Below are 13,048 nucleotides of genomic sequence, written 5' to 3'. Positions count from 1 at the left end.
CCAAAGGGTCCAAAATTAAACTTTTGTTTGATTTCATCAAAATTGAATAATTCGGGTTCTTTGATATGCTGAATCTAACTGTCATGACTGTGTATGTAGATTCTTAACTTTTGGTCCCGTTTTCAAATTGGTCTACATTAAGGTCCAAAGGGTCCAAAAATTAAACTTAGTTTGATTTTGACAAAAAATGAATCAGTTAGGTTCTTTGATATGCTGAATCTAAAAATGTACTTAGATTCTTGATTATTAGCCCAGTTTTCAAGTTGGTCCAAATCGGGGTCCAAAATTAAACTTTGTTTGATTTCATCAAAAATTGAATAAATGGGGTTCTTTGATATACCAAATCTAACTGTGTATGTAGATTCTTCATTTTTGGTCCTGTTTTCAAATTGGTCTACACTAAAGTCCAAAGGGTCCAAAATTAAACTTAGTCTGATTTTAACAAAAATTGAAATCTTGAAGTTCTTTGATATGCTGAATCCAAAAATGTACTTAGATTTTTTATTATGGGCCCAGTTTTCAAGTTGGTCCAAATCAGGATCTAAAATTATTATATTAAGTATTGTGCAATAGCAAGTCTTTTCAATTGCACAGTATTGCGCAATGGCAAGAAATATCTAATTGCACAATATTGTGAAATAGCAAATTTTTTTTTAATTAGAGTTATCTTTCTTTGTCCAGAATAGTAAGCAAGAAATATCTAATTGCAAAATATTGTGCAATAGCAAGATTTTTTTTTAATTGGAGTTATCTTTCTTTGTCCAGAATCAACTTAAATCTTTGTTATATACAATATACAATGTATATTCACTTTTTACTACCAACTGATAAATTAAAATAATCTTTACCATTCAGTGATAACAAGCAGTTTTTTTACATCTTAATATTTTATGATGTATTTAAATGAGTAGTTATTGTTGCAAACTCCATTAGAAATTTTAATTGAGATTAGTTTTGGAATAAGGGAAAGGGGGATGTGATTAAAAAAATTGGGTTCAATTTTTCTCATTTGAAATTTCATAAATAAAAAAGAAAATTTCTTCAAACATTTTTTTGAGAGGATTAATATTCAACAGCATAGTGAATTGCTCTAAGAGAAACAAAAATTTTAAGTTCATTAGAACACATTCATTCTGTGTCAGAAACCTATGCTGTGTCAACTATTTAATCACAATCCAAATTTAGAGCTGAATCCAGCTTGAATGTTGTGATCATACTTGCCCTAACCGTTCAGGGTTCAACCTCTGCGGTCGTATAAAGCTACGCCCTGCGGAGCATCTGGTTATAGTATTAAATATTTGCTGCTTGCAAGACATTGGGCGTTCTATTTTAGGCCATAAGGTAAACGTTATATAAAGCTTTATATTCCAGAAGGAAGATTTTCAAATTCAAATTCATATATCTATATCCAAAGGGCCTATATAAAGAGCATATAAATCAACACAAGTCACAAAGTTCATACAACTATCCACACAAACAACAAGATTGACCTAGATGTTTCATATTTCTATGCAGATGCCTTATGTTACAACTTTTTTCTCTATCAGGCTATGAACATTGTTTTTGACCTCATTTTCATAGTTCAATGACTATTTGAAAAAAATAATAGGTAGTTTTTGTCATGTGAAATACTTGCTTATTATGAGTAACTATATTTGAACCTTGCATGGTCTCCAATTCCATCAGACAGTTTTCCCCTGACTTTGACCTCTTTTCATGGTTCAGTGATAAGAGTTAAGTTTCCTTTGATATCTCAGATACTATAAGCAATACATGTTGATGGTGTATATGTATAGAATGATTGTAAGGTGTTCATTTTTGTTTGACAGGATTCATATCTTACATATATCTCATTTACATAAATCATTGATAAATTAAAGTTTATTTGATACATGTACATGCATTCAAACCTTCATATTGAAAACTCAACATAAGTTAAATCATAATTAGCAAAACAGGCAAGAAAATTTAGCGTGTGCACTCTTGTTTCAATCTGACATTTTGTGTCCTACAAATAATTTTGATATAACTAATAATATTGAATAACTTCTTTTTCATATCTATACTATTAAACGAGAAGACCTCATTTTGTGTGTCACTTCTCTTCTTTCCACAATAAATTAATCATTATGCCTCTGTGTCCTATAGGTACGGTGCATAGTCGCATTTGTCATCCATTCATATAATTATTCAGATTCAGTTATTTTGGGAGAAAAACGAGAAAAAATCTGTACGGATATTGTTTTCGTAATTGGAAGAAATTTTAAGTCAGATTAGACTTCCGGTTTGCGTTTTTTCTGTATACTTTGAACATACATATACTACGAATAAAGTGTATTTCCTATCTGATATCATTTTCAAGTTTACTCCACGTTGGTCACATAAATTATTAAATAGAGAGGGTCTGTATAAAAATCATTGACCGCCGTGGATCGATTAGTAAACTGAGAATTGAAAGTAAAAAGCAAATACACTCTATTTATAGTAATGAATGTTCATAATAAACAGATAAGCGCTTACATTATTCATGTGTTAAAGAAATAAATAGACAACCAAAAAAATGGGAATTTTTTGGGGATAAAAAGGAGGAGCAGGGCTAGAAAAACAATTATCCTGTCCCAAAGTACTCGTGACTTTTGATACCTTTTCTGAAATTCTCCAGTCATTAAATCTTTTACAAAAGTTCATTGATTGCAAAAAAAAGAAGAAAATTTGGTATGATTGCCAATGAGACAGCTCTCCACAAGAGACCAAAATAATACAGGAATTAGCAACCATAGGTCACCGTACGGCCTCCAACAATGAGCAAAGCCCATTCTGCATAGTCAGCTATGAAAGACCCCAAAATGACAATGTAAAACAATTCAAACGAGAAAGTTAATGACCTTATTAATGTACAAAAAATGAACGAAAAACAAATATGTAAACACATTAACAAACGACAACCACTGATTTACAGGCTCTTGACTTGAATGTTCATAATATACTAAATGTATGTTCATAATGAAATTGATAGAAAACAAAATAATGGGAATTTTTGAAATAAAGGAGGAGGGATAAAAACAAACACTTTTCTGTCCCCAAGTACCTTTTTTTTATATTTTTCCTGAAATTCTCAAAATTATCAAGTCATTCAATATTTTGTAAAAATTTTCCTACAACACTTCACATATTTTCAACCACGCCCTGGATGCCTGCGATTTCGCGGGTGTGTTCTATTAACCTTTAAAGTTATGACCCCTTCAACTTGCATTATTTATTTTTTAACATCAGATTTAAGACAATTTTCATTTATAATAGTTTTAGCATACAATGTAGATAATTTTAGCCCCAACCCCTGAAACAGAAAATTGTTGTGTCATGTGATTCATTTTAAACAATGGCACATTTGGATCCCAGGTTGCAGCCAATGTTTTGCTGATGTTCTTGGGTCTAGAAAATGCTTTAAAGCAGCATCTAAAAATTGCTGACTTTAAAGTTTATATGGTAATATACTCTTATGTAGAGATTTGTCTAACTTAGCATTAAGGATTTTGAAAACATTGTAAATCCATTTGAGAACCAAAATGTGTATCCTTTTCTGATATTATGTAATAAAAGATGAAATTCAAGCCATATGTTGGAAAAAGTGAACGTTGTCCTACACAATGTTGGCAGATATCAGAAACAGTGCCTGCTTAAATTTGCACATTTTCATTTTTTGGCCATACTCAATTTTGTGTCTATATACATTGTAATGTCTATTAACATTTTTTATGAAAAATTCCACCGTATTTTAATCATATGGGTTGAGTGATTTCCAGTCCTCGCCAACACTTAAAGTTTAAGGTTTGTTTTAGCTCACTATATTAGTGAATACTGATTATTACCTAACTTTTGGACTGGATTCCCTTCTCATTACTAACTAGTTACTATAAATTCAGAAATTATTGCGTCCATTTATTATTGCCATTTTGTCATTTCAGAGTAAAATGGGATTTTAATTATTGCGAAATTGAGGAAAATCTTGTTTTATTCATATAAAATGTTTCAATATGCGAGTTTAGATTAATGTGATTATAACCCTGATTCTTTTTCGCAATAATAAAAACGTCGCAATAATTTCTGAATTTACAGTTGGATTTGAATGTGTTTGTTGTGGATGTCATTTCCTGGAGGGACTTCTATACATACTAAGGATGGAGGGGAAACACAATTTAGTCCACTACTTTATTTGCACCTACTTTTCAGTTGAATTATTTTGATGTGAATAATAGCTTTTTTACACAGAAGGATGTATTTTAGAAAAATAAAAGGTCCTTACAACAAATCAGATTTATGACATTGAATTTCACACAGAAGATAACATTTTATCACTCTGTGCACTTGCTCTAGGTATTGATGCTATTTCATTTATTTCAGGTTAAGTTGTTAGTGTGAATTGTATAAAGAAAGTACACTTACTTCATTTTGTTATATTCTAAGGTAGACCAGGAATTCAGTTATTACTGTCAGATAATGAAAGAATGAAGAAAAGGATTATTGTAGAACTAGTCTGACTAGATGTTAATTCGATATTTACCAAAACTGATACATAATAAATGGTATAACTAACAGATCAGCAAACTTATCTTGTATGCTGACTACACACTTGTTGAACTGTTAAAAGATATAGTCTCAAAAACTATTGGTCAGTAAAACAAGTGTTATCTATCAAATGTATGTGCCAATTCCATTCTTAGAACTATGTCTTTTGAAGTAATATAGTTATGGGTGAGGTAATTGTTAATACATAGAGGTATTAAATATGTTTATAACATCATTTATAACACTATATTGATAAAGATAATTGAACAATTACTGACTTGTTGACATGCTGCACTAATGCAAATAATTGTAAATATATACAAATGTGTACAGAATTGTATGTAAATATATTAACTATTTATATAAATAATATATAATAAATTCATATACAAACTGAAATTTTGTAGTATTGATTAAATCAATGATAAGAAAAAAGACAACAAAAAGCCTCATTGTGTTTTGTTCTTTTGTTTTATGTCATTCACGTTATATTGGAATATAGATGTTAATATTGACAAGTTGTTAGTTAACCTGGCCAAAGAGCTGTTGCCACCTTTATTAAATATCATGTGTGCCAACTAACCTTACTTTATACCAATACTATAAAAAGATCCTTTTAGGACAAACAAAAGTGCTTATATTATTTCAATGGAATTATTATAACCAAATGTGAAATGTACCTGTGTCTGTTCTCTTTTTGGAATCAGGTAATATGTTTAGAAATTTATTGATTTGACCAGTTCTGATAACAGCACCTATTTGTTTGCAGGTACTTGCTCATGGGGCAGTTTATCAGGATCAGATTTACATATTGGACATAATAATCAGTCTTTTATTAAAAAGTTTGAATCCTAAGGATTCTGATATGTCTTTTGTTAGATCATCCTATCAAGTGAACACTAGAAAATGATAGAGAAACTACATGTACTTAAACAAATTTCGTAAATGTTAAAATTAATTGAAAAATACAGGACCGAGTTATTCACAAAACAAATATGCAATTTTGAGTATTCATATTAAAATGAATGACCTTCTAAACTACAACCAAAGTTCTGTTGTAAATGGACTGATATCTTTAAAAACAAATTAAGGTTCGTCAGAAAGAATTTACAAATATGGCCATGTTTACCACATACATTTTTAAGGACAGACACACATGTGCATCAAAACAAGTTTTAAGGCAGGACAAGAACTAGATAAATACCTTCATAGTGCTTAAATGTTACAGAAATTTAAAAAAAAACTGCCTCTTACATGTTTCCCTACTTACTTTATTTTAAAACTGTCTGACATATCCAAGAAACGTTTTTGTCTCGCCTTGACGGAGTAAAAAAGGGAGACATAGGTATGCTGTTTCCGGCGTCAACAATGTATTAGTTTGTAATTAGGTCTAGTTTATGGTGAACCACAAGTGGTAGGTCAATGCTATTTGGTATTCAGTTGTATAAGCATTGGCACATCTCATTTCCATGGAGAATATTTGGCCTCACCCCTCAGTCACAGTCTAATGACTTTGAAACTTACAGTGACTTGACTGTAAGTGTTGCTATCCACCAATTGCAATTCATTCAAAATTTTGACCAAATTGCAATTTGTTTTATTAAACCAAATTGTTCAACTGGTCAGAAATTTGAACCAACTGCTGTAGAAAACCACAGTCAAGTCTTGAAAGTGCAAGGTGATAAAATAAAACATACTTACAATCCTATAAGACTTTAACTCCACTTTGTTGATGGTATTACTAAATCAGTCTATCAATCTGTATAGTTATATTATAGCCATTACCATACTAAAGGTGAACTGTTTTATTTTTAATTGCTATAAAAATGTCCAAACTAAGCTTTTATATAGTTTTTCTTTCGAAAAGTATTCTATATTCATAAGAATCACATATTATGTGAATAAAAACATTTCATATTCAGTAAAATATTTGTGAAATTGCAATATGTTTGTAGGAAGGGGAGATAATCTTTTTTGGTTTCAAAAAATCTTTATTCAAAAGAATAGTATTTTAGGTTATCTCCCCAAGGAAACTTATCAATAGCATATTGTTATTTCACACGTATTTTACTGAATATATGATGTTTTATGTTAAATGATATATGATTCTTATAAATATAAAATCCTTTTCGAAAGAAAAACTATATAAAAGCTTAGTTTGGACATTTTTATAGCAATTCAAAATAAAACATTTTACCTTTAGTATGGTAATGGCTATAATATAACTATACAGATTGATAAAACACATTTAGTAATAACATCATTAAAGTGGAGTCAAAGTCTTATAGGATTGTAAGTATATTTTATTTCATCACCTTGCACTTTCACATTTTGACTGAACAATTTGTTCAATATTCTGACCAGTTGAACAATTTGATTTTATAGAACAAATTGCAATTTGGTCAAAATTTTGAATGAGTTGCAATTGCTGGATAGCAACACTAACAGTCAAGTCACTGTATCTTAGTTATCATGTATTAGTTTGTGATTAGATCAGTTTAAGATGAACTGCTTATTTAATGTTAAATCAATGATATTTGTTATGCAGATTTGCCAGTATTGTTTCCATGGAGATTATATAGCCCCACCCCCTCTTTATGCTTCATTGACTTTGAAACTTTTACATAGTTTACATGCTAATTTTTGTATTTAGATTTGGGAACGACTTATAACACAAGTCAATGGTATTTGGTATGCAGTTGTATTAGCATTGGCACATCTCATTTACATGGAGATTGTTTAGCCATGTAACTCAGTCATGGTTCATTGACTTTGAATGTTTGCATAACTTATGTAAGATCTTAAGGTATTGCTATTTTGATTTCAACATTTGCATAATCAAAATTAAAAAAAGGCGAGACATATCTCTGTGATAACAATTTATTATTTTTAAAACATAAAAGGCATTTATAATTTATCTTCTCATCATTAGTTATTTATAGGGCTGAATTGCATTTTACTTTCATTGAAATAGATAAAAGTTGTTAAAAATCTTATAGATAATTTTATACTTTACAGTAAATTGCTGTCTTTTGAAAAGACAAATAGTCTTATTGACTTTGAAAAACTCAACTGAACCAAACCAAATATTTACTCAATCAAAAGATATTTACTATTTTGATCCGTATTCTGAGAGTGAAATGTGACAATTATTTACCTAAGCCAAAGGTACACGTAGACAAACCATTGAATTTATACACATACATTTATATGAATACAAGTAATTTGTTCTAAAATATATTATTGTTTAAAGTTAATGTTTTTACATTGACGATCTTGGTTCATACCAGATACGTTCATATTATTTAGAGATATTAAAAACAAATCCGCTAATACAAAGATAGTGATCGATATTAAAAATCAACCAGTTTTTTTGTTCAAATAACTATCTTTCCTTGTATAATCTTTATGAAATGTTTTTTTTTTTTAACTTAAAGATTGAACAATGTGAACTTTTAAAGTCTCGATAAGACTATATTTCAACAAAATGTCCCTGTGTTATGTTTATAAAATATTGTAACGTTGGAACTTTTGCATTGCAGTTTTTTTTCTAGTCATTAAGCAATAAATACCGGGTGTTGTACCATACAATGAGAACAACTTATTACTGCAATTTCGTAAATAATGTTACTCTTTTAACATGATGCACACGCGAAATGAATCGTTGAAATCAATAACTTAATAAATGTTTGAAGAATTCAATATTGAGTGCACATTTGTTTTATAAAAAGAAAACATTGAACATAATTGCCGAATCATTAATGTCTGGTGTCAATTACTATCTCTTAACTCGTGTTCCGCATTTATATATGACATCAGGATGTCCGATACACACTATGGTATACTTTTATCCAACATCACACACTGTCCTATTTATTATTATTTTGTTATATCACTTAACTCAGAAGACTCGTGATGTTGTTTACTCGTATCTGCTTTTTGTAGTCCTCCCGATGTTGATAGTTCTTCATTACATTGCCCTCTTCTGCATCTGCCAAATATTTTGTCCAGGTGAGCTATCCTGTCAAATGCAGCTTGAAATTTTGTGTTTGTAAAATAATAAACTAGCCAGTTAAAGGAAGGATGCAAATGAGCCCACACTGTAATATAGATATGAACTTCGTGAGGAAATGTGTTGTATCTATCTAAAACAATTATCAGTGCGTATGGTATCCAGCAAGTAGTGAAAACTGCATATATGATGAATAAAGTTCTAGCCAGCCCACTCGAGTACGACGTCTTTCGCATGGAACTGCTATGCTTTATATTTTGACGTGACTTTTGAACAGATAGAAATATACCAAGATATGAAAATCCTACTATTATAACAGGAATCCATACCAAAGCAACAGAAAATATTACAGTGTATGGATATGTATCCAAACGATCCCATATACATTCTAAACTCTTCCTATCAAATGAATGATAACCTATTCCGGCAAAGTTCAGCAAGACTAATGTTAATCCGATGCCGTACAGACAACAACACATAATTATGCATGTTTTCTTTTGAAATATTTGAAAGTAGTATTTGTGGTGACATATAAACACGTATCTGTTGAAGCTAAGAAGAGTGATACTTCCTAATGAGTTTATACAAGCTATTGTACAACCAGAGGCCACTGTCCGACAAAATCCTGGTAATTTGTTAAAAAACTCTTCGCCCTCAAGTTTGGCTGAAAAAAGAAATCGCTAACTGTTAAAACAACATTATGAATTGTCTACAATTAATAAGTTTTGATCATTTTGATTGAACATGCTGCGTAGTACACACTTCTTAATTTACACAATGCATTTTGCTTTAAGTTTGCATATAGTAAATGTTCAACAAATATTAACTGTGTAGTTGTCTTATAACGAAAAAAATATAATATAATTTTAGGGGTAAGTTGTGAATAGGCTATACGGTCTTTGGAGATCAGTTTGACTTCATTTTGATTTTATACTCCTCATGTGACATTACTACATAATTGTAGTTGTCAATTAGACATTTGTGATTTTAACAAATTAACCTCCCTTTTTCGTTTTTATAACTATATATTTCAACAGAAAAATTCATTTGCAAAGAACAAATAAAGTGGATTTGAGCCATATTTTTGTATTCTTCGCTTGCTATGATTCTTTTGGTAGGAAAGTTTATTCTAAATAAAGGCAACAGTAGTATGGATCGAAATAGTTTTATCCTTTCGTACGATATTATTAACTTTTTCCCGTAAGATATGTTGTTGTTGGTGATGGTACCGGTATTATTAACGTTTGCTCTTTCATTGAGGTATAACCCCCTTCTCGTTTCGTATGATTGCGACAGCTTGCAATAATTCTACATATAAAATATAGCACTAAAATACTCGGGTAACACTTACCTACTATACTCAATGGATCAGCCAGCAACGTGACATACATATCCGAAAAAGCCAGATTTGCCATAAAGATACATTCCAAGCGTTGTAAATTCTTTGTCGTGATGATTGTTATAAGTATAAGAATGTTGCCAAACGTACCGATAAATGACGCAAAAACTAGAATCATAAGTATAGGTATAGCAACTACTGGAGATTCGTCGACAAATTCATATCTCCCAAGTATTAGTTCTGATGGTGAAGAATCAGTCAGGTTCATGTTTAAAGTAAAAATATATTTAGTCTTGGTATGATAAAACTAATAAGGAAGTTTTCACTTTCACAGTAAATTTCCCCTTAAGTTGATTAATCAAATAAAAGGTATTATACTTAGCTGAGATAAGGATCGATGTTTTCAAACTATACTATGTTACCTAAAACAATTGAAGATATAAATAGAATTAGCTTACTATCAGTAAATAGTTAAAACACGATCCCCTAATATATATACATCCTTAAAGTTATATTCATAATATCAAATGGTTTTGTATATATCATCATGAATGTCATAAAAATAAGAAAATACAAATGGGTATAAAACATTATAAATCAAAATAGGGCGGTCGATATCGTCATGATCAAACAAGGAAAGTAAACGACTAATAAACAAAGTCCACACAATATAAACATAAGTCTAAAGATTGAACAAAATGAATCTCTCCAGAATTACGTGCTCCGAATGTGTAAATAATTGCTTATCATCAAGTGCCAATGACGTACTGCCAATGACAAGTAATGTATCATTACAAGGATCATGTGTGGATTTCAATTAATGAGGAAATGAGGAGAAATGGCATATATCTGTTGCCGTCGGTGACATGGACTACAAGGAAAATTCAACCAAGCAATGTTTGTCCCAAAAGTCATTCAATTGCAGGGCACAACTATTAATACATTTTCCTATCCTGTTATTTGGCCTATGTTTTGTTCTAAGATAATAGATATGGGCCACTGATTAGGTATTTCAGACACTCAATTTGAAGCATGAACAAAAATACATCATAACACTATTCAAACCTGAAAGTTCCCCGCAATGAGATAGACGCTATGAAAGGGAAAAGCGTAAGCAAATTGTGTATTTTGAGCTTGTTTTTAATGAATGCAAACATTCTATGGAACAAGTTTCAGCATTTTACTTAGTTTGTTATTCCTCTGATTCTCAAAAACTCAAAAACTAATTAACCTGCTACATATTGTGCTCTTTTTTTAATTATACACATTGCCAGTTGTTTTTCTTGTTTATATTTCAGTTTCATGTCCTTGGTTCTTTGAAAAATGTATTTTGGAAGATTCTATATTCATTGCATATTAATTATTATTTATTCACGATTTGTCAATAATAGAGATGCTTGGGATTTTGATGGTATAGACATTTGTTAAATGTTAAAGAGCATATGTTGCCCTTGGTACTGTAATTTCTAATTTTGTTTTGTTTAGGGTATTAATTTGTCTTATTGGTATGAATTGAATTTGTATGTCCTTTTTTTGTTTGATCAGACTTTCAACTTTTGCATTATATTTTAGATTTTGAGTTATTTGATCTCGGATATCACTAAGGAGACATACAGTTATGCTAGGATTGAGCTATGCACAATTGATCAATTTAAAAATAATTTTTCGTTTCTATCTATGTTTTACCTAATTAAAAATATTTGATAAAAGGATTTATGGACACGGTAAATTGCTAATATATGCTGAAAATCTTAAAAAAGCCGTTAATTTTTTTTAATACGAAATTATTTACGCTAATATCATAATCATAGCATTTCATATATTATGAAAAATAGATTAACTATGTCGATTCACCCGGTCTGGCTTCGTTTTATATTCACGAAATTCTCTCAGCTCATGTTTTTTCATGTTTTTGTTTATTCTTTATGACTATACCAGATTTGAACACCGATTAACTACCGTTGCTTCTAATGTACGGGAGAGGGAGTCTACTTTTTATACTTTTAAGGAAATCAGTTACCATTTTATTGATAAAGTGTGTCCTATGGGCCCTCTATCAAATGACATTGAGAAAATCATACTCTTAAAAAACAATCATTGAAAATATGAATGTTGAATATTTAAAACTACTAAAAGAATTAGTGTTGAATGTTGAATGATAAGCATTAAAAGTATGAATGATAATCATTAAAAGTATGAATGTTAAAAAAAATGTTGAATAAAATATGTAAAAATTTGATAAAAAATCGAATCATTGAAAAACAACCAATAGTAATTTCAATTGTGTGTTTTTTGTTTAGGTTGAATGCCCAAATATTTTTGCATATTTCAAAGTTATCATACATATTCTTAATTTCTCAAAAAGACCCTGATACGAGGTATTCATAAAATACCCAAAAAATCACATAACACATGTCAACAAATAATGACGTAAAACACTTGTATATTTTGCTTAATGTCTTGATTTTCTTATTTTCCATCAAATTGTAAGTACATTCAAGTTTGAAAAGTAAGTGCGCACTAAGGAACCAACTATATTTTGGGAGAATATTCCAATAGTTATATAAAAATTCACTCTTAAATCCTTTCGTTGTTTCTTGGCAGCGCACGATGTTTCTTCAATGGAAATTATGATTGAAAACTGTAACAAAAATTGTATTTTTCATCGTTATAAATAATGACGTAATTGTGACGTCAAAAATTTAAAAAAAATGTGATGGTTTTCATTTATTTTTCGTCTCTCTATGCATTCAAACATTATGTACCAAATTGAAATACTTTTTTTTGTTGCCAGACAGTCTATTTACTTGAACCCAAACCATGGACTTTATGCCCCTACTCCTTTGACCGTTGAAGTGTTGCATGTAGATAGATATAGATTTAAAATTGGATTGATAAAAAAAATGTCGAATGTTGAAAAACGAAAGTATAGTTATTCTTGTTATTCTGTGATTAACATGTCGAAATGTACTTTTATATTATTTATTTATGCATTTCTCTGTCCTGAGTGTTCTTATATTTATTTGTACTGTATTATCCTTATGTAATGTTGTTATTTTAGTGGTATATTTAACATTGCAATAAAGCGAGGAGGTTTGGCTAGCCACGAAACCAAGTTCAACCAACCGTTT

General features: G+C 30.0%; 1 protein-coding gene across 1 annotated transcript; it reads right to left on the bottom strand.

Annotated features, from left to right (window-relative positions):
* Positions 1 to 4,981: 4,981 nt before the first annotated feature.
* Positions 4,982 to 10,243, bottom strand: LOC139517389 (melatonin receptor type 1B-A-like). Its single transcript, XM_071308376.1, has 3 exons — positions 9,930 to 10,243; positions 7,024 to 9,242; positions 4,982 to 6,085 (listed from the first exon to the last, which is right to left on the bottom strand). The coding sequence occupies exons 1-2, from the start codon at positions 10,183 to 10,185 to the stop codon at positions 8,446 to 8,448; spliced, it is 1,053 nt and encodes a 350-aa protein (XP_071164477.1). The 5' UTR covers positions 10,186 to 10,243; the 3' UTR covers positions 4,982 to 6,085; positions 7,024 to 8,445.
* Between the last annotated feature and the right edge of the window lie 2,805 nt (positions 10,244 to 13,048).

Source organism: Mytilus edulis, chromosome 1, assembly GCF_963676685.1.
Source record: "Mytilus edulis chromosome 1, xbMytEdul2.2, whole genome shotgun sequence".
Taxonomy (NCBI): Eukaryota; Metazoa; Mollusca; class Bivalvia; order Mytilida; family Mytilidae; genus Mytilus; species Mytilus edulis.
The sequence above is the reverse complement of the archived record's forward strand: the minus strand, read 5'-3'. Positions and strand labels throughout refer to the sequence as shown.

Excerpts from the sequence above, each read along its gene's own strand:
- LOC139517389 (XM_071308376.1), bottom strand. The coding sequence starts at position 10,185 with ATGAACCTGACTGATTCTTCACCATCAGAACTAATACTTGGGAGATAT. Across the intron at positions 9,243-9,929 it reads TGATCCATTGAGTATAGTAG|CCAAACTTGAGGGCGAAGAG; the intron begins GTAAGTGTTACC and ends TTCTTTTTTCAG.